Source organism: Schistocerca nitens, chromosome 4 (genome assembly GCF_023898315.1).
Source record: "Schistocerca nitens isolate TAMUIC-IGC-003100 chromosome 4, iqSchNite1.1, whole genome shotgun sequence".
Taxonomy (NCBI): domain Eukaryota; kingdom Metazoa; phylum Arthropoda; class Insecta; order Orthoptera; family Acrididae; genus Schistocerca; species Schistocerca nitens.
Genome location: NC_064617.1, coordinates 223,053,933 through 223,077,241, shown reverse-complemented (window position 1 = coordinate 223,077,241; position 23,309 = coordinate 223,053,933). Strand labels below are relative to the sequence as shown.

The window sequence follows — 23,309 nt, the reverse complement described above, 5'->3', positions numbered from 1 at the left end:
TCAGTCGGGCACACAGTTTTAATCTGCCAGGAAGTTTCATATCAGCGCACACTCCGCTGCAGAGTGAAAATCTCATTCTGGAAACATCGCCCAGGCTGTGGCTAAGCCATGTCTCCGCTATATCCTTTCTTTCAGGAGTGCTAGTTCTGCAAGGTTCGCAGGAGAGCTTCTGTAAAGTTTGGAAGGTAGGAGACGAGATACTGGCAGAAGTAAAGCTGTGAGTACCAGGCGTGAGTCGTGCTTTGGTAGCTCAGATGGTAGGGCACTTGCCTGCGAAAGGCAAAGGTCCCGAGTTCGAGTCTCGGTTGGGCACACAGTTTTAATCTGCCAGGAAGTTTCGTATCAGCACACAGTCCACTGCAGAGTGAAAATCTCATTCTGGAAACATCGCCCAGGCTGTAGCTAAGCCATGTCTCCGCTATATCCTTTCTTTCAGGAGTGCTAGTTCTGCAAGGTTCGCAGGAGAGCTTCTTTAAAGTTTGGAAGGTAGGAGACGAGATACTGGCAGAAGTAAAGCTGTGAGTACCGGGCGTGAGTCGTGCTTCGGTAGCTTAGATGATAGACCACTTGTCCGCGAAAGGCAAAGGTCCCGAGTTCGAGTCTCGGTTGGGCACACAGTTTTAATCTGCCAGGAAGTTTCATATCAGCGCACACTCCGCTGCAGAGTGAAAATCTCATTCTGGATTGTTTCTGCCTGTTTGTAGATCTCTCATAGTGACCTCTTTACCCTAATTCCTTCATGAAAAACTGGTCTGAATATTTTTATGAGAATTTTCCTTTCCTGCTTTTCAATTGCTCGTATTTTTGTTTGTTTTGAGTCAACATAAATTTTACAGCACAGAATGCCTCTGGAAGAAATACTGTGTTGTTATGCCTTAGTTTTGCATCGACAAAGAGAGATTTTTTTATTGTTATGACTCTATATGAGTTTATGTACCTTTTTTTTTTTCCCCGTAGTAAATTCCCTTAATTTCACACACAGAGGATGTTGGACACCACCAGGTGGCATTGCGGGAATGTAATACGGTAACAAAAGTATGTAAGCAGAGCAGACATGGATGGTGGATCACTGTTGTGAAGATGTGGGCTGCAACTGGGGAAATCCATTGAGATAAGAACTTTTACAAAGGGCACATTATTATTATGCAGAGCCTGTGAACAAGTATCTTGAAAACAGTGAAGCTGATTGACTGATCATGTGCTACTGTTGTGAGCATCTACAGAAAGATGTACAGGGACAGTGAAACTATCACTAGGCACTAAATGGTTGGACACCCATGACTCTTCGCAGAACGTGGGGCTCAGAGGCATGTCTGTTCAGTAAAGTATGATAGATGGTGATCTGTGGCATCTCTGATGAAAGAGCACAATGTTGGTGCATGCACAAGTGTTTCAGAGCACACCGTTCACCATACTTTGTTGAAGATGGAACTCCACAGCATACCAACCCCACAAGTTCATATGTTGACTCAATGACATTGTCAATTATGATTGCACTTGGCATGTGACCATTGGGATTCGACTGCTGGGCAATGGAAACATGTTGGCTCTTCAGGTGTATCATAATTTTGCTACACTTGGTCAATGGATGTCTCCACAAAGACCGTCATCGAGGTAAACCGTAGCTCAAAACATGCAACGCACCACCAGGGATGCAGGCTGGTCAGTGCAGTATTATTCTAAGGGAGACATTCTCCTGTGTTTGCATGGGACCTGTGGTAGTAATTGAAGACACATTGATAGCTGTGAACCACCTGCATCCCTTCATGCTTGATGTGTTCCCCAATGGCAATGTCATCTTTCAGCAGTATAATTGTCCCTGTCTCAGAGCCAGAACTGTGCTGCAGTGGATTGAGAAGCATTATAGTGAAGTCATGTTGATGTCTTGTTGACCAAATTCGCCCAATGTAAGTCTTATGGAACTCATGTGTGTCACTATCAGCTGCCATCACCGCGTACACAAATCAGTGCCCCATTATTTACACAAATTGCATAGACATCTAATACGACATACCTGCACAAACCTACTAACGAACTGTCAGATTCCTTATACACAGAATTAGTGATCTATTTCATTCCAAAGACAGACAGACAAGCCATTAACCAGGTGCTCATAATGTTTTGGCTCATCAATGTGTGTGTGTGTGTGTGTGTGTGTGTGTGTGTGTGTGTGTGTGTGTTGTGTGTGTGAGAGAGAGAGAGAGAGAGAGAGAGAGAGAGAGAGAGAGAAATTATGTTAATGGTAAACAGCATATAAATTGGATGGATATATATCTATTGATCTGACTTATGTAACCAACCGACATTTACCTACATATTTACCTACATGAATTAGACACATATTAGATGTTTGGCAGAAAATTTATTACATAAATCTAATTATATGTTTCACTCAAGCCTTGCTAATACATTAAAAGTTGTATTACCACTTACCAGGACTTACACATGTTTTTGCCTTTTCTTTCCTTGTGTAGCATGTTATGTCAATATATAAGAAGACAAAATACAGTAGACCAACACATACTAGATAGATGTTGAAAATCTGAAAATGAAGCAGAAGCAACCTATCTTGTGGATTACTGCTTTGTAGTAAATCATTTACTTAAGTAACAAATGAAACTGACTGTGTATAAAACTGCCTCAGTACTACAATTTACATGTGTATTATATTTATAAGGTAATTATTTCCAAGATAAAAATTCAATCACATAAAATGTAAATAATAGTAAATGATAAAGGCAGAAACAAAAAAATCTTAGAATTGCTAATCTTTGGAACCAAAGGTTGCTTCATCTGGTAGAAGGGAGGAAATGGTTGGAGAAAGCAAGACTAATCTGAGATTATATAGGAAAGTCACATAAATTCCCTTGTTCATGGTGACACAAGAGCACTGGATAAGATAGAAATTGTAAGTTTTGCATATATTTTTGTCATTGTTGGTCCCTCTCACCGAACCATATTCTCCCCCTCTGTCCTGAGATTCTACGTGTTTGTTCCACTTCATTTTTACATTCATTAAAACATTTTTCCCACCCCCCTTTTTTTCTCAAAAAGAAAAGTAAGGAACATTAGGGTACAATGTTGCATCCACAATGAGCTCTTTAGAGATGGAGCACAAAGAAGGAAGGACAGGGAAGGAAATATACTGTGTCTTTTTCAAAGAAACAATCCTGGAATTTTTCTTTTATATGGAAAGTATGGTAAACCAAAATGGACAAGGATCTGGACTGCTGTCCTCCCAAATATGAGTCCAGTGTCACATCACTCATTTCTTTTGGTGGAGAAAGTAATATCCAGTTATAAAAGTTGTAATTTAAGAGACTTTCAAAATGTATGTTTGTTGGTATATACAGTAAAATACATTCTATAGGCTGTGTGTTCAAAAGTAAAATAATAATATGTAGAGACAGGAATATTATCACAAGTGTTGAGGATACAATTAGTACTGATTTCCTAATAATTTTGATCACTTTTGGTGTGCCACAAGTATTAAATGCTGCTACTGGTTATCAGAAAGTTTACTGTCAGTCTTCGACCGTGTACCTTACAGATATCAACAGTGAAAGCTGTAAAGTATTTATGGAAGATCTTGGCTCAAAATAAACTTCATGAAGCCTACAAAACAGCAGGCCTACAAGAGAATGTCGTACTCACAGTTTGTCTAGGGTATTAGCAAATCAAACTTGGGATGCAGTATATATGGAAAGCAATGTAGATGATGAGTTACCTAAATTCTCCATGTTGTTTAAATTAATTTTTGAGGAGCCAAAAATAGCCACTTCAACAGCAGCAGCTAAGGAGAATAAACAGATAATAGCAGATACTAGAAAGTTGCCCCAGGGACTTACATTTCTCACTTTGTTTCAAAAGCACTACAATAATACACAGACCTTAGATTACAATCATAGGTACAAAAAGATATACAGAACGGTATGGATTGCTGCCAAAAAATAATTTAATGACGAATTAATATGTAATGCAGAAAATAAAATATAGTTAGTTTGTGATATCACAGGAAAAGATAACACAAGAATAATAACAGACAAATCAACGATGGGGATAGAATAATTAAAAAATCCACAGAAATTGACAAATGAGTGGTTCCAGTTTTACACGGAAAACAGGGTGCAAAAGGTAGAGATATTTCATCTGTCTGTTGATGATAAATTTTTAGTAAAGCAATTGTCAGACAAGAATTATATAAACAAGCTGTGCCTCAGGATAGTGTGTTCATTTCAGTTCTGTTCTTAACACAGGCACTGACTCCATGGGGCCTGAGGGAATCCAAGTTCCCTCAAAAGTTCGTTTCGGGTGGGGGGAGGGTGGTGGTGGGGGGGGGGGGGACAGAGCCCCACCAATAGTTTATGAAAATTATTAGTAACATTATACTTTGTAATATCACAAAATTATGTTGGAATTTTTTATTTTTCTTGTTTGACAATTGTTACCTTTTAAAATACATTCAGTAATGAGTTAAAACAAATAATTATTATGGTAGTAAGCAGGTTAACTGAAAATGAGTGGTGTGAATCATGATAGTGTTACAGTGCTGTGGGCACACTTAGAATTTGTCCCGGTGTGCAAACCTTTGGATAAAGTCTGGTGCCGGCGGGCCAGCGCTGCGGCCGCGGTGACATCAAATGGACTGGAACAGAAGAACCTGCGACCCTCCACCTCGCATCACCCTGACTCTTCAAGACATTATGACACTGCAGCTATAAAATCCCACCCTGCTGTCACAGTCATTCAGTGTGGATGGTTTCATTCAGTGAATACTGCAGATGTGTTTAGTGTTCCAACTTCAGTGTCTAGTGGACTATTTGATATGACTATATTTTATTTGTTTGCTTTAGTCTCTTAGTGTATTGTGAATTAAGTTTGAAATGGATAAATTTGTTACAAAAAAGGCATGCTTGGAAGTTGAAGATACTGCAAGTCAAACTCTAACAATTATTGTGTCGTCAATTGCTTCATCATCTTCAGGCGAGAACCATTCACAGCCAAAAGTTGGACAATCCGGTAAGGGAAGACCATTTCAGAAGTCTTGGTTGATCAGATATACATGGATAGAATGTGAAGCATCTACTGAAAAAGTTTTTTGCAAAACCTGCAAAGAGGCAGATGCTAAAAATCTTTTACAATTTTCCTCAAGAAAAGAAGATACATTTACTTCGGTAGGGTTTTCTAAATGGAAAAAGGCTTTAGAAAAATTCTGTCTTCATGAAAATACATTTATGCATAAAGAAAGTGGTCTGAAACTAAATTCTATCACTCACCGAAGAGTGGCCTCCCAACTCAATGAACAGTTAGATAGTAATATGGAGAAAGGCTTTTTAGCTCTTGAGACAATTTTTACTGCCGTGCAATTTCTATACTGACAAAGACTAGCAATTAGAGGGCATGAAGAGTTTCAATAGTTGGAACTCTGAAAGAATGACATACCTGAGTTTAAAAATTGGTTAGGACATTCAGGGTATAAGTAGACATCCCACGATATTCAAATCGAGATCATTGATCTACTAGGAAAGTCTGTGTTGAGAAAGGTATTGGTGTCAATCAATAAGACTGAACATTTTTCTATTGTGGTTGACAAAACAAGTGATTCTCCGATTCACAAACAAGTGTCATTTTGTATTCGTACTGTCAATGATTTCTTAATCATCAACAAAGACGTAATTGGCTTGTACAAGACCCCCAACACTGAATCACAAACTCTGTTTAGTATTTTAAAAGACATTTTTGCTCATCTTGATTTGTCAATGGATAACTTAGGAGGACAGTGCTATGATGGTGCCTTGAATATGAGAGATAACTTCAAAGGACTAAAAAAGTTAGTTTTGGATTTTCAACCAAAAGCCCGTTATGTGCACTGCACTGCTCGCAGTTTAGACTCAGCAGTTGTAGTCAGTCTCTGCCATCTTACATCTATGAGCGGATATTATGGTTTTAGCCAAGGACCATAAGGGAATCCAACAAAACGATGGGACTTTTCAGAAGCATACGCTGTGAGAACGCCAACGACCGAGCTGGTCTACGACCCCTTTGCCCAACTCGATGGACTATGTGAGCTTCTAGTATGTTGAGAATACTGAAAAACTTTGAAGAACTTCTAGAGTTTTTTGAAATATTTTCTGCAGAGGACAAAACAGAAGCAGGTTACTAATGTGCAGGCTACCCTAAGTCAAAGTTACAATTCAAGACTTATTTCTTTTTACAGGATAATTGTCATGCGATGAACCCAGCTGAGGATGTCAATGAAAAAAATTCAATGCCCTCATCTAAGTGTTGCTAATCAGGAAAAAATATATGAGGGCTTGATTTGTATATTGAATGGAAGCTGTGTTAGTTTTGAACACTTTTGGGAACTGTGTTTAAAAGAAAAACCTTCACAAGTTGATTATCCTTTGCTTCCTCAGAATCGTAGTATACCAAGTAGTATGAAAACAATGAAGCCAGTTCACCACACACTTTCAAAACCCCAAAGGTATACTACAAAGCTACTTACAATTTAAGTTTGTGAAATGGTGCAATCTTGCATTATTGAGCGCTTTGCTTCAACTGGACTCACACCGGTCATTGCAGTTGAACAAGAGTTCTTGCTTTTAGTAGACAGAGGTGAAACAAATTTGAAAAATCAACTGAGTTTTTGAAAAATGACCTATACATTGAGAGACTGTGCTTACACTTGAATATGTTAGCCAATATCGCTAATAAAAAAACTACTGGTCTTAAAAAACACGCATGATGTAAGAAAGTACATTACACAAGAGCCTGCAGTTATAGAAGCATTAAGCTTCTCCAAATAGCTCCAATCATGACTGCAACAGAAGAATGGTCATCTAGTCTTCTTAGACATCTGCAGTCATACCTCCTATCAACAATGGGACAGAAGCGATTGAACAACTTGGCTGTTCTTCGTGCCCTCTGAGATGTTTTGGATGAATAGGGTATCTGACCAGTCATCAATGACTTCATATTCAGTAATCCAGTCAGATGGTTGACATTTGGACCTTTCTAAAGACACTCTAGCCCTGATAATGGCATTTAGACCAATATTATTTTTTTTTATAAAATAGTGAATGAAATACATACATAATGTTAAATTTTCAGTTTTGAAATATTAGTACTAGTTTAGTACCTTATTACTATATTACTATAGTACTGTATTAGTTATTTTCAAATACTTAAATATTTTTAGGGTGTAAGACCCAATTAAATCCCGCTTTTTACATACTTTTTGATTGGAACTATTAGGCATACTGTATTAACTTCATTAACTGTATTAAAGCATTGGCTTTGAGATATTATTTTTATTTAATGAACCCTGAGCCTCATTCAAAGTAAGCTTACATTAGCTATTTCAGTTATTAATCAAAGTGCTATTACTGTGCAACAGCAATGTTTTATGTTTCATTCTTTTAATGACAGTTTAGGATTTGTTTAAATATAATTTCAGTCTTTTCAGAGCTATATATTCACTGCTCTGCAATAGTGTATAAGCATGATTATTACTGTAAATTAAATTAGCTTTTTATGAAAATACCATGCGTGTTTATGTTTTGTTTCTTTTTTCAAAACTAAAAAATGTGTCAGGCTTGTCGAGTTTCCTGGAGTGTTGAGTTATCAGGAGTACAGTTTTTGGGGTTCTAATGTTGATCATATGACTCTAAAATGCCTTAAAAAACTTTAAAACTCACTATTTTTCATCTAAAATTTAAAAAATTTTACCAGGGCAAGACCCCCAGTATGGGCCTCCCCAATATTTTTTATAAGTTGGCACCCCTGGTTCTTAATATGTATCAATACCTTTACACATAGTGTATGACATGGAGAAAAAATTCTTTTTGCTGATGACAGAAAAATCATATTCACTGATAAAACACAGATTCTCCAAATAGAAAATGCAGATAAAACTTCCAAGGATGTTTACAAGATGACAAAAAAAAGACAAAATTTTTAGGAATGAATACTGATCATCAGTTAGCATGGAATGAACACTCAAAGGCACTGGCAAAAAGAATGTAACCAGCATATAATGTTATTCTGTCACCAGTTTGTAACAGCCAGTGTCTTGTGGTGACATACTATTCAAATTTACATTCGCTTCTTAGCTATGGTATTCTTTTCTGAGTATCAAACGCACGAAACATGGATACAGTTTTTGAAACTGTAGAAGAAAACAATAAGATTAATAACTAGAAATAGCAGGCAGGCTCATTCTAGGGAACTATTTAAAAAACTGGGTATCCTTTCCACACAAAGTGAGTACAACTGCCAATCTATTGTTCCAATCAGGAAAAATGTTACTAAGTCTTTCACTAATAGTTCTATATAGAAATGTGGAACAAGAACCAGTTTGCACTTGCACAGGAAAAACAAACAGAAAACTCAAAACTGCAGTTTCTTTAAGGGAATAAAATTGTATAACAAGTTGCCCAAGTATATGAAAAAGATTACTAAAATACATCCATTTAAAAAGACAGCTAAAACAGTATTCATGAGTTATGCACACTATACAACTAATGATTACTTGGCGGACTTGCAGCAGTGGCTAATAATGTATGGGGACAACTACAACACCCTGTCAAATTTCAGTACATGATCACAATGTACTGCATTTATAAGAAAATCATGTGCTAAGATCTATAGTGCATGATACCAATGCTTCGTCATTCTCCTGAGTTCAAAACCTCACTCATTATGAGGGAGATGCTGACTCAGTTTTTCAGGCAGACTGAGGGCAGGACATGAAGATGTGCATGGTGTGTAGTTGCAAGTTTATGGTCCTGGAGTCAGTTCTCCAAACACAGGGACTAATCAAATGAGACACTACAGTTGTTAAGACACTGATCTCATATTCAAGAGGATTGAGTTTGCTATGTTAATCCACCTTCTTTACATTTTCTGTGATTTCTATAAATCAATTCAAGAAAATGCCAGGATGCTTCCTTCAGCAAGGCCATGGCTGAGCATCTGCGCCATCCCCGTAAAATCCTACTTATATATTCCATGTGTATGTGTATTTTGAGCTATTTGTTTTTATTATCTTATGATGAGAAATTCTGTATCATTATGAGATGATCCCTGGATGAATAAATAAATCAGATCAAATCAAATATCCCAGTTTTATGTTTTCACTCAGCACTGCAATAAAGACATTCTAAAACTGAGTTTGTCCCTCTGCTCCTCTACCCTTTCAGAAACTGCTACATGGGAAATGGTTAATGATTTACACTCCAGTAACTCTTTCCTCATATGAGGAAAAGGGTAGATTGCTACACACTGTAAAGATGACACACTGAGTTGCAAACACGCACAATGGAGAGACTATTACATTTGAGCTTTCAGCCTAAGCCTTCTTCAGAAAAGGAAAATGCATACACATTCTCACAAGCAAGTATACACCTCACAGTCACATGACTGCTATCTCTAGCTGCTCCATCCAGAAACATGCCAAACGAGCAGCATTCTGGAGTGGGGCGAGGAAAGGGGAGGGACTGCAGGGTATGTGTAGAAGAGGAATTGGTGCTCACTGGTGGAGCATGCATTGATTAGAGATGGCAGGACAGGCCTGAAAGACATAATGTCAGGAGGAGGGAGAGGGGGAGAAAATAAGATGTGGAAAGGAGCAGAGAAGGGCAAAAGACTGGTGAGTGCACCAGCAGAGAACAGTGAACAGTGAGGGTGAGGGGGAGGCTAATTGTAAGGATGTGACAGGACAGAGGGGGTGGAAACAGTTAGGGAGAGGGTGTACAGATAGTAAGTTACTGTATGTTGAGGCCAGGATGATTTCAAGAGTGGAGAATGTATTGTAAGTATAACTCGCATCTGCAAAGTTCACAAAAGCTGGTGGTGGACAGGAGGTCCAGATGGTCAGTGTTGTGATAGAAATGGGACTACATTCACATCCATATCTGAAATTCCTTCCTCATGTCAACATTCTCTGAAGAGATCAATTTAGCTTGAATTTTTAACTTTGTGGACTTTATACTGGTATGTCTATACCCAGTTCCAGAAGTAAACTGTCCTTTAAAAAAATAGTACAAATGAGTTTACTACCTCAGATTAAATTTCACATTAATATGTTACCTGATTGATATTAGCAACCAAGGGGAGTAATCCATTTGTTTGTAATCTAACTTTGAAAGTTTCGTGATATGAACTGTGCAGCCATGTTGCACCACATATTCTTGAAAATTTACTTCTCCCCTATTTCTGAAAATCTATGATGTTTATTCATTTGATTACTTAAAAGGATAGCTCTACTTGAGAGCTATCCATCATACCCTTAACAATATTTTATTCAAAGTGATTTGTTCATGATGGACTAAAATGTAATTTAAAATGCTGTACCGTAAAACTCATTGAAATTGTATATGAAATCAAGTAAACCTTTCCAAACTGAATATCAGAACATGTAGGGCAATATGTGGACCATTTTTTAATGTAAGTAACGAAATTCACCTAAAGGCTTTTAATTGTTATCTTGTAAATCTTACTTTTAACAATGTATTCAATTGTTTAGTTTTATACAGCAGGAAATGGTGCATGAGCCACGGAGGTAGTAAGTCAAAGAGTAGTGAGAGATAGTGAGTACTAGGGAGAGAAAGAGTCAGCCAGTGAGTCTGCATTATTGTCTTTCAGAAACTGTTTGTGTGAGACTCTTTCGTAGACCGTCTGGCAAGAGATGTATACATCATCAAAGTACATCGATATCAGGCATAATACAAAACAAGAAAAGTGATTTACTCCATGTTTTATTTAAAAAATTAATACATCAGCAATGTTGAACACTGGGACTTTCTGAAGCAACAGCCCCTGAGGCTAAAACAGCTGAGTATCTCATCATATGGAGCAGCTAAGTTATTATGTGAACTTCTATTAACTGTAATTGAAATTTTCTAGTTTTCACTCATCTTCGTACTAGTGAATGGTGGAGTCCTAAACTATTAAGTTGTTCCATTAGTATGGTTGAGAATTCACTACTACCACTGTCCAATTATAGATTGATCTCACCAGCTGTTCTGAACTGCAAACATGGGAGTTATTCTTACAGCACGTTTTTCATTTCTGAAGTCATCCCAGCTTCAACCTGCAGTTACTTACCGCCCCACACCCTCCACCCAACTCTTCCCGCCCCCCTCTGACCTGTCACCTTCTTACAGTTTGTCTCCCCTCACCCTCATTGTGCGCTGCTCTCTGCCGGCACACCCACCGGTCTTTTTCCCCTTCTCTGCCCCTTTCCTTTCTGCTCCACCCCCCCCCCCCCCACTCCCACTTCTAGCCACTGGATGCTCTGTCAGGCAGTGCTGATTGCTCTTCCTCCACTAGTAGCCTGCTATCCCACGCCTTGCCCTGTCCTGCTCCAGATTATTGCTCTCATTCAATGTAGTTCTATTTCAGTCTGGCTGGAGTGTCCAGAGATGATGGTCATGTGTTTATGTGGTGTGCTCACATGTGTGAATGTGTGTGCAGTTTTCTTTTTGGAACAAGGCATTGGCCAAAAGCTTATATGAAACAGTCTTTTCAATATGCCTGTCTGCAACTCATTTTTATAATGAGTAGCAGTGCATCCTTTTCATAATATTGTTGCTGTCCCACACTGTTTGATCTTTCCTAATATCGATCCACGTAACAGGTAGAGCAGGCTCTGAAAGAAATCTAGTTAATTATGAATAAAATTATTTCAACAGTTGCTTTCTCAGTTATCTCAAACAACAACTTTCAATATCCTTCTTATGGAAGCTCAATATTTATGTGAATACATGGCTATTTTTCATAGAAAATAGTTACCTACATCAGTAACAACAGGGGCCTGTTTACAAAATGCTATTACTTTTCATGCAGCAATGCAATAAGATTGCTACTTGCCATCTAACTAACAGGAATTTTCACTTCTTGAACCTAGATAATCAGATAGTTTGTAGAAGAGTGGTTGATGAGGCAAACTTTCAGTTTTCTTTTGAACTGGAAGGGATTCCTAATTTGTTGCTTCATGTTAGATGGGAACTTGTTGAAGACAATTGCACTAGTGTACGTAACTCCACCATTGCACCAGTGTACATAACTTCACTCTAATCCCTCAACAAGGAGGCAAAGTCTGTATGGAAAAGTACTTGAATAACTTGTACTGTGACTGTGCATATGACAGATCAGGTGAAATTGATTTTATTATCAACAAATACCATTAATGAGTAACTGTACTAGGAGGGGGGGGGGGGGGGGGATTTCAAGATCCTTACACAGAGCTCTACAAGATATTGGGTTACCTACTGTACATAATATTCTTATGCTTGCTTATGCTGAATAAATACTAATAATGCTATAAGAGAATCAGGAGTGAAAATATGCAAAACAAAAAAAAAAAAAAAAAAAACAAAAAAGGAAATATCCTTGCTTTAGGTCGACACTGTGAAAGAAGCTCTTAATTGAAAAACACGGCAAACTGAGTTGTCATTTCCTCTAATAATTGCTCAGAAGTAAGGGAAATAATTAGGAAGATTTCTTGCCAACATAATAACAACTGAACAGAAGTAAGGGAAATCATTAGGAAAATTTCTTGTGAACGTAGCAAACCATCAGTAACTGCTGTATTCAGACAAGGATATTCCCAAACAAATCCAAACACATCAGCTAGGCAATAGTGAATATTTTTTTGAATCTCTGCCATAGAAGACAGAATCCAGCTTCTTACTGTCACCGAGCATTCTTAGAAGATAGTTAGGCTTCTGTTTCAACAAAAGAAAACAATACATCTGCTTTTTCTCACTGAGCAAGCTGAGTTTAGCTCTGAGACTCATGAAACTGCTCCTGGTTACAAGCAAATCCTGTAAAACATATTGTGGCATCTAAGGAATAAGACAACAGGAATTCTCCTATCAGTTCCTATTAAAATCAAACCAATAAAATCAGACTTTCCTGACTCATGGAGGTAGGAAATCTTGAACCATCTCCTGAGGCTAGCAAAGCATCGTATATTTTCGAGAATTTTGCAATTTTGTTGTTCTCACTAAGTCTGGAGGAAAGACCATGCCTCCAGAGCCCCTCACTGCATGGGTTGTTGCATCTCACTTGACTCCTAGCATCCAGGAAGCACTCACTCACAACCAACCATTCTACCCTTGATAAACACTGGAGCCAGTAATTTCAGTCACTGAAATGACTTTCCTATACAAATAACATCCTAAGATATATTTTTTGATCTTGAGAAGGGCTACAATACTGAAACTTCCTGGCAGGTTTAAACTATGTGCCAGATGAGGACTTAGCACTGTAGCTGTTACCTAAAAACATGTGAAGCTTCCTACAGGCAAGCAGCCTAGCAGTCAATGGTGCCTGTTTGGAAGCTGTCACATAAATCATCAAAGTCTTACTTGGTGTGACATGGATTTATGTCAATTGGAGGAGTAAGTAGAAACATGGACTTCAAATGTTCCTAGACAAGTTGGTTTGTGTTTGAGTGCATTTTAACCAGTAGCCACAGCAAAAGGATTTATAGGCCAATGGTTGAAGAACCTGATTCCTGAAGTGTTTTCACTGTAGGTTCTGCAGAGATGAAATAATTTTTGTGCAATTCCACGAGGACTGTTGGTGCCATTGCAACTTACTAAGCAGATTCATTTGGATAGTTTGGAGAACATTCAATCACTTCACAAGTACCATCATTCATCAACAAAATAACCATACATGTTGTGATACTCACTGCAGGCTTTACCAGAATTTTACACGTTAACTAAACACTTTAAATAAAAAATCTACATAGGTGTTTACCTTTTGAGTAGTGGATATTCACTAACCAAGGGTTTGTAGATGATGCCTGTTTATAAATACACATATTACAGCAATTACAAACTGGTAAAATACTGAACTATTTGATTCTATATATTAGCACAATATTAATGACAATTAAAAGGAACAAAAATACAATAGGCAGTGAAGTAAGTTCCTTTACATAATAGCCATATAATAGAAAATTGTGAAAGTATAGACACTATACAGTTTAAACAGTTTAAACTGCATTGTGATTCTGAAAGTTTCTACAAAATGAATTATTCTAAGTGGAATAATTAACAAACTACTGTACTAGGATATGTAAGTAAAGGTATATATTTTTGGAAATAAATATTGGATCTACAAAACTATGACAACTGAATTTTAGAAAGAATTATATTTTGAGATTGGAACTTTCTGGAACACAAAAGCTTTGAATATGAATATAAAGTTTTTGGAAAAAATAAGATGTTTGCTGAAAGGTGGAGAACGAGGTCTTTTAAAGAAACTGTGCCAATCTAAAAAAAAATTCTAGCATCATTGACTATTTACGTTCATAGTATCTGTAGATACTGCAAATCATTAATATTTCTCAAAATAAAATATTTTCATACAAACCAAATGCACTGTTATCTTCAGGAGTCATTCAAATACTGGGATAATGAAGTTTAATGAAATACTTCTTGAATAAAAAATAAGGTATTCCATATAACTATCATATGTGCACTGTGGTGTCACTGCCAGACGCCACACTTGCTAGGTGGTAGCTTAAATCGGCCGCGGTCCATTAGTACATGTCGGACCCGCGTGTCGCCACTGTGTGATCGCAGACCGAGCGCCACCACACGGCAGGTCTCGAGAGACGTACGAGAACTCGCCCCAGTTGTACGACGACGTTGCTAGCGACTATACTGACGAAGCCTTTTCTCTCATTTGCGGAGAGACAGTTAGAATAGCCTTCAGCTAAGTTAATGGCTACGACTTAGCAAGGCGCCATTAGCCTTAAATAGCTTGTATATAAAGAGTCACTTGTATCGCCACAATCTCCAGATGTCTCATCAAGAACGATGTATACAAGGATGTATTAAAAGTTAAGTATATTCCAAAGATACGTATTTTCTTTATCACATTCATTAAGTCTCCTGTTTCAGACCTCACTCCATCCTTCATGAGTTAGCGCATGCATCTTGGCCGCCTCTTTCAATTAGTGTGCGTAGTGTTGGCAAGTCTGCCGACACTACATGCACTATTAATGAAGAGAGATCAGAAAAGGGAAAAAAACACTGACATTAGGAGCGGTACAAGAATGAGTATGATAATCCTATCTTGTTCTTTTATGACATTTTTACGGACACACAATGAGTAGATTATGATGGCCACAGGTATATACAAGAACAGTCATATAGTCAGTTTGCATTCTGAGACTAATGAGCTGCCAGTGTCCACAAGACAACTCCCCATACTGCATAAGGCATACAGGGTTTTGTCTGCAAACTATGATTCACTGAAAATGGACTAATTGGACTGAGTTTCATCCAGCTGTCAGTGGAGGCAACTTGTCAACCTGATAGGCCTAGAATTATTTTACATCCACTCAACAGAGAAGAAAATAGTGCCCACTATTTTGTTTTCAAACTGTTATTTTACAGTATTTCATATCAGCACTGAAACTGTAAACTGGTGGCAAAACTTTGGTTGCTCTGTCCTTTCATTTGATTGTGTTCTGGAGATACATTTACCCAACAAGTATGCCATTTATAAGATGAACTGACAAGCATCTTGGCTGCACTGGAGCAGATGTGATCTATTTGAGCTGCAAAATTCATCACCTCCTCTGACTCCTTGAGAAAACTTCTGACAATACACTGCACCAAGCAGAGAAATCAGTTCAGTCCACTCAGAACATAATGTCCACCTTTATCTAGGGAAAGAGACACTGTGTTGCAGTTTATGACAATGAATGTGGAAATTATGGTAATCCATTTCAGATATGAATACATAGTAGGCAGAGAAGCAAACCCAGCACCAACAGTAGCACAATGTGCTGTCCATTTACATTCATATACTCAGTCTTAAGTATAATATATTGCAGGGAGGAAGGAAGTGAAGAATAACAAACTGCATCCAATAAAATCTACTACCACTCCTTGACATAGCTGCTTCCACTGAAATGCTCTTATGTACCTCTTAACAGGACATTGCTCTTTGATACATAGTTATCTCATCCAATGAGAGGGCCCACCAACAGGCAATGCTTGTGCAAACTGTAACTCTTACTTAAGATTCATATAACACAGCTGCAAATACAGAAATTATTTACAGGTACCAGAAGTAGAAATCAATGGATACACACTGGATGAGACCCTATTTGTGAAATTCATAGCTATTGAGAGGGATAACAAAGAGAGGTGACACCAGTACACAGTGAGGTTAACCAAAAGTTTACTTTCCATTTAGAAATCTCTAGCAGTTTGTTGGCTTGCAGACATGATTGCTCACATACATTCATTCAATACTCTCATGTGGCATAAAACTTTGGGCACTGTAGCTAAGGTCAAAAAGTATTTATTTTGCAAAAGCATGCAGTAAGAGTATTAAGTAAAGTTGGCAACCAAATATCTTGCAGAAATCTCTTCACTGACTTTGGGATTCTTACACTCACTAATGGTTGGATCGTTGGTTGGTTGCTTGGACAGTTTAAGAGCACAAACTTTTAGTTCATTGTGAGAGGGGATTTAGGAAGAACTAAATAATGCACAAAATCAGTTACATAGAGGAATGTTGAGTGACAGATAAAAATATTAATAAAAGACAGCTACATATTATTTTAGCTATCAGACTAAGTTATTCGTCAGATGTGGACAGAAACACACATATTCGCACAGGCGCAATTCAAACATGAATGGCCAGTGTTGCTGAGGTGCCTGAAGACAACAGTGGCCATGTGTCTGTGAGTTATGCATGTGTGAATGTATGTGTGTGTGTGTGTGTGTGTGTGTGTGTGTGCGTATGTGTGTTCTATATATGCTATGTGAAGTGTTTAGTCTCACAGCTAAAGTAATACCTATCAGTCTTTTATCAGATTGTCTGTCTGCCACTAAAAGCCTCCTCTATGCAGTGAGTAGCAAACTATCCTTTTCATATTATTGTCATTACATCTCAGATCTTCCACTGTTTCATTTTGTCATCCATTGCTGGATATAGCCCTTTCCCAGTCTCCTTCCTACAGTATGATCTTCAGATTATCACATCCAAGCTTGTTCTGTGTGTTTCTTGCATCTTCCATTAGTTTGTTCTCCAGGTCTTTCCTCGTCACAAGGAACCCAACACAGAATATCCTTGATCCATCTTCCATCATTTCATTTTGTTATTGCCCACCCCATCTCCATTTAAGTTTTATAAAACTCAGCATCATGTACTGAACACACAGCTCTTCACTTATCCATTTGTTTCTACAAATGAATGTTTGTTTTTCTATCCTATGCAACTGTTTTAAATTATTTTAAGCATTAAAGCAGTATGGATAAATGTAATGGTGTATAACAATGTCTGAGTAATTCTAACAGAGGTAAAATTGGGAAATATGTTGAGTTGTGTTGGGAAGGTCACAGATTTGCAGACGTGACATATACACTGACAAGCCAAAACATTATGACCACTTGCTTAACAGCCTGTTGGACCACCTCTGTAATGCAATATATAACCAATTCCGTGTATCATTGAATCTAAAATTTGTTGGTAGGTTTGTGGAGGTATATGGCATTAGATATCTACGCGTGATGTGTACGCGTTGATGGCACTCAATAGTGACCCAGATGGGACCCATTGGATTCACATCAGGTGAATTTGGAGGCCAAGATATGAATGTGATTTAACTGCCATGCTCCTCAAACCACTGGAGCATGATTCTTGTTTCGAGACACAGACAATTATACTGCTGAAAGATGACATTATTGTCAGGAAAGAAATCGAGCAAGAAGAGATGAAATGGTCCACAGCTGACCTGGTGTCTTTGATTACTACCACAGGTCCCATCAAAGTGCTGGAAATGTCTATCATAACATAATACATTTCCCACTAGTGTGCGTTTGTGGCATGATACACATTTTGAGCAGATGTTCACGTGGATGACAGCACTTGTGGAGATGACCATCGACCTGGTGTAGCAAAAATTTGATTCATCTGATGAGTCAACACATTTCCAGTGATACATGGTCCAATCTCAATAATCCCAAGTCCCCTACAACTGCAATAGATGATGTTGTCAGGCCAACATATGAACACACAGGGGTCATCTGCTGTGGGGTCCCTTGTTCAACAATGTGAGCTGAATGGTGTACTCTGAAACACATGTGCATCCACAGGCATTGTGCTCTTTTGCCAGAGGTGCCACAGATCACCATCAATCCTACTTTACCAACAGACATGCCTCCAAACCCCAAGTTCTGTCAAGAGCTATGGATGTCCAACCACTTGGCCCAAAGAGGTAGTTTCACTGTGTTTTTACCACTTTCTGTAGATGCTCACAACAGTAGCATGTGAACATTTGACCAGTTTCGCTGTTTTGAAGATATTTGTTCACAGGCTTTCTATAATAATAATAATTGGCCATTTGGCAAATAGCTGCTTATTTCAGTGGATTACTCCATTTGCAGTGCATATCTTCACTAGGGTAATCTCCCATCTATCTTTGCTCAGCTTACATATTTTTCTTACTGCATCACATACCCACAACACCACCAGGAGGCATCGAACCTTGCAATGAGTGGGCAGTGGTCATCACGTTTTGGTTTGTCAGTGTATTTGTGGAATAACTTTACTATATTTGTTTATTATGTAAAAGTCTATGTGGATCTGACTAAAAGCTCACACTGTAAACAATAACAGAAGGCAAAAAAGAAAGCACATGCCAGTAATAATTTAAATATTTAGAGGTATTATAGTGTCTCGCGCAGGATAGAGGTCTCATTTAATTGAAGTCAAGACATCACATTTTATAGACACATATAAAAGTGAATTACCAATAGCGTTTATGAGTACTTACCTCAGACACTGGACTAACATCTATGAAAATGTCAGAAATATAAATTAGGAGACCCACACTGACAATGAACACAGCATAGATGCTGCTTAAGACTATTGTCAACAAATACCTGAAACAATAAAAAATCATAATACTCATTCATAATATAACACTGCACATGAGCAACAGTGAGAAAAGTGGTAGGTCCCCACAGTTCAATGTAAATGAATTAATGTTGGATAAATATGCAATGTACTTCAAGCATCCTTGTAAGAATTGTAATGGATTTTAGCTCCACAACTATTTTGATCCTGCAAAAGCTAAAGAACATGAGACATGAATAGTTGTTTTACTTGCTTAGAGTTTCTGTTACAAGAAACTGACCTAAAAGAAAACTGAGTCTGATAGCATCAGATAGCTGTCTCCAGTAATTTGAATGTTTTGGAGACTAAGGACAAAAATAATCATGCAACTCAAGGAGTTCAAAGCACTCTTACACTACAGGCCATAAGCTGCATCCTAAGCACAGCAAGAAAACTTTTATAAAGGCAGGTAAAGAATTTTGGGAAATGGTTACCAGGTAACTAGTACTTTTAATCCAAATGCAGGTTTCAGCACTGTCACCTGTGAATTTGGTACTTGAGGAAGGATCTTGGAAAAGATAACAGAAGGGGGAGCAGTAACAGTTTGACTGTAATCTTAATAATACAATTCAACATGACATCACCTACATTAGCTGAAAATGCTTTTCACACTAATGTGAGGATTGTGCTGTTCTTTGAGTGGCATGATAAGCCTGGATAGAGCATTCTAGGGAAATTCTTAATCCAGAACTTGGAAAACCACTCACAGGAGAGGAAAATATTCACACAGGGATGTGATTAATGCAGTACCCCTTACTTGGTCACATCATAAACAGCATGGTTTGCATCTGAATGCTTCAGGTACTAGGCTACTTGTGTAGCTAATTGCCAGAAGCATGCAGCTTGACCAAAGCAATACCAGTATCCATTATATCCTAGTGATATCCAATGTGTTCCTTAGGTGTTTTTAGGGTGAATTCGCCTAAAAACCAGAGCTACAAAACATATTAATTATAGGTGGTACAGCTACTACGAAAATGAAATACTGCATCTTGGACAAATTTACAGAAATAAAAGAAAATCCATTTTGTCTTCCATCAAAACATCATAAATCCAACAAAAAGGATGAGTTTCTCATATTCATACCAGAAAGTGAAAGAATATATGGAATTTTAGCAGACTTGTAATGCACACGAAGATCACTGAAATGTAACAGCTTCACCTAGATTGACAAAAACTAATATCATACTACAGTAGAATCAACAAGGAAAAATTAGAAGTGGCTCTATGTGTAAAATATAAAATTATGTCCCAGTTCCTTCTAGTTAATGAATATTGCATTGAACAGCTTTTTGAATGCTGTGCCACAATAGTGTAACAGGAAACATTCAAGTATATAGTACTGACAGTTTATAGAACACCAGCAGGAATTATCTTAAGTTTCATAAAACAGCTGGAAACAGCTTATGCAGACTTAAATTTTGAATCATACTTTGTGGATACTTTAATAATGACCGAGAGCACCTAGAGCTGTTGATTTCCAATTTTAGATTATTTTCCACAGTAGAAGTCTGTATGAGGCACTAAATGTGTAGTGTAAGTTTTAGTGACAGTTTGTTCTTAGACCCAATAACCTGCAGTGATTATGCTGCAAAACCAATACTCAATAGTTCCTGATCAAAAAGATGGGTCAAATGTTCAAACATAAAATGTACTGACCAGTTATGTACAGATCACAGAAAAAAAAGGGAAGAACCATAAACAGTGCCTTGATGACAAAATTTCCCCAAAAAAACAGTAATATTTACAATTTCCTATTTTTTTACAACAAATATTAGGTGAAAAAAGAATCTGCCATCCTGTCAAATACAGTGGAATTAAATAATGTATCTAAAATAAGACAGATGCATAATAAATGACAGAAATTGAGTTAAAACTTTTCATTTTGCATGTGCAAAGTCACAGTTGTCACACAGCAGCCATCTATCAAACAAGTTTCTGAGCAGGTCTGCTACATCTTTAGGTTCTTTCACATAATTTACTTTTGTAAATTTGCAATTTCATCAGCAACCCAACAGCTGTTATATCATCTCAGACTTATTCATTCATCATTTTCTGTAGAACCCATCAAGAAGAGAACCCTCAGGGATATGGGATGAGTGAAAGTATATGTTAACAAAAGACAAGCAAATCATAGAAACTTAATCTGTATATTCTATTAACAATAAACTATTGCTATACTGCTTAATACTACTCATGCTTGTGTGAGCCAAATTTAGTCAAGTAAATTAGAAATGCAGCTGCTACTATGAAATTGCTGCTGCCTCCCCATTAATGTGCTGTTTATCTACTGTTGGTAGCTTATTATTTATTTGATTGGAATGCTATCTTTCAAGAAAATATTTATCTACATCCTTAAGTACAGAGTAATATTTACAATATATCACTATTTGTTTTACAGTGAACAAAGCTACCTGCCATGTAGCTAACAGAAATCTTCAATCCATGAATCCAGATATTCGCAGAATTTGTAGAAATAGTGGCAAAAAATGTATTTTTGTAATTTCCTTTTGAACTGGTGGGGAATTTCAGTTTCTTAAAGACCACAACAACAACCTAACGTGAGGTGGATAGATTACATTAGAAAATATGCAGGAATGACACGGATGCAAAAGAATACATCTTGTGCTGTGGTACTTTTGGACTTCCTGCCACTAGAGCCAAGAGTTTGGCAGATTTTTGATGGCGCACTTCACCACAGAACTTATGCTATGCACAGGACTTGACACAAGTGTCTCTGAGAGCCATCCTCTTGTGAAGGAGCAGAGTGGAGAGCAGTTGGTTGATGGCCAGCAAGCAAATGGAAGTTCATCTGGAACGTAGGGTGCTGTGGAGCTGAGCAGCCTGCACAGTCAACACTCAACACACAGCATGACCAGGCTGTTGTTGACATTGTCTACCTGGAGAGCAGACTATATTTTCCTGAGGGCCAGAGAAGAGGGCAACCACAACCAGGTAAGGAGAATATTTGTTTTAACATTGGTGTAATATACGGAGCACTAGTAGTGTGCTTTAGTGGCCTGCAGTGGTTGACGGGTAGCTAATACCGTGTACAGTGAACACAACCAATGTCTGAAATATGTGCTATGAACACAAAGTGTTCATTGCAAGTTCCAGTATTGCATGACGTGGCCGTGGGGGTGTACATGTGTGGTTTCTGTATAGCATCTTATATCCATGCCAAGGATGTGTTCTATCATTGTACAAGAGAGAGTTCTGTATTCTGTTTATGGCAATGCAGAAGACACGTTCAACTATTGTACATAGATATAAGTATTCTGATTCTTATGCTGGTGTTGTCCATAGACTAGGTAGTTTTGGTAGCCCTGTTGTGGGTAATAGTAGTAAATTGTTTGGATGTGCTTAATAGTAGAGGTAGATCCCGTTGTGATTTTATTAACTTATTTACTCTGTTTATATGGTTGCCCAATTGTAATGTACTATGTCAATAGTTAGTTACATGTTCCGTACAACAAGTACTATGTTAGTTGGTTATATGTTCCATACAACATTTGAATGATTCTTTTATCAAAATGATGTGAAGTGAGTTTGTTTATAGGGTGTGTACAGGCTATCTGTTTCTAAACAGAAATTAATCCATGTGTTAGAAGGAGTAGTCCAAAAGAAATACTTTTAGGTTAGATTAAAATTTGCTTTGCTATCTGTCAGATATCTCATGTTATTGGGCAAATGATCATAACTTTTTGTTGCTGCATATTAACTCTTTCCTGAACTATTGACAGATTTAGTGATAGGTAATAAAGGTCATTTTTTCCTCTAGGATTGTAGGTGTGGATATCACTATTCTTTTAATATTGTCATGGATTATTTATGATGAATTCCATAAGTGAATATATGTTTTGTGATCATGCAGTTAAAATGCCTAACTCTTTGAAGAGGTACCTATGTGATGAGTGCAGATAAACTCCACATACTGTTCTTATTGCTCACTTTTGTGCAATCAATGCTTTCTTGCCAAGTGATGAGTTACCCCAAAGAATTATTGTCTAAGACATTACTGAGTGGAAATATACAAAATGGAATATATTAAAGCAGGCTGATTGATTTGGTTCCAAGACTAGCAATTACACAAAGAGAAAAAGGGGCTGAACTTAGTTGTTTGAGAAGCTCAATAATATGCTTCTTCAAGTTCAAGTTTTCATCAGTATGTGCATCTAAAAGTTTGGAGCATTCTACCCTGTTCATGTTGCACATCAATTGTTGATATGACTCTCTTTGTTGTACAGAATTGAATATGGTGCGTTGTCTCAAAATTAAGGGAGAGTCCATTTTCAGGGAACCACATAAAAATTCCTTGAAAAACATCATTAACATTCTCTTCTAGTGATTTCTCTCAAATGATGTTTATTATC

General features: G+C 37.6%; 1 protein-coding gene across 1 annotated transcript in view; it reads right to left on the bottom strand.

Moving 5' to 3' along the window:
- LOC126252222 (proton channel OtopLc-like) overlaps positions 1-23,309 on the bottom strand; it is a 188,517-nt gene that overhangs the window by 79,932 nt on the left and 85,276 nt on the right. The window contains exons 6-7 of the mRNA XM_049953093.1: positions 18,815-18,923; positions 2,434-2,542 (exon numbers count right to left, since the gene is read on the bottom strand). Of these exons, the coding sequence (XP_049809050.1) occupies positions 2,434-2,542; positions 18,815-18,923 (218 nt within the window). The remainder of the gene's footprint in view (positions 1-2,433; positions 2,543-18,814; positions 18,924-23,309) is intronic.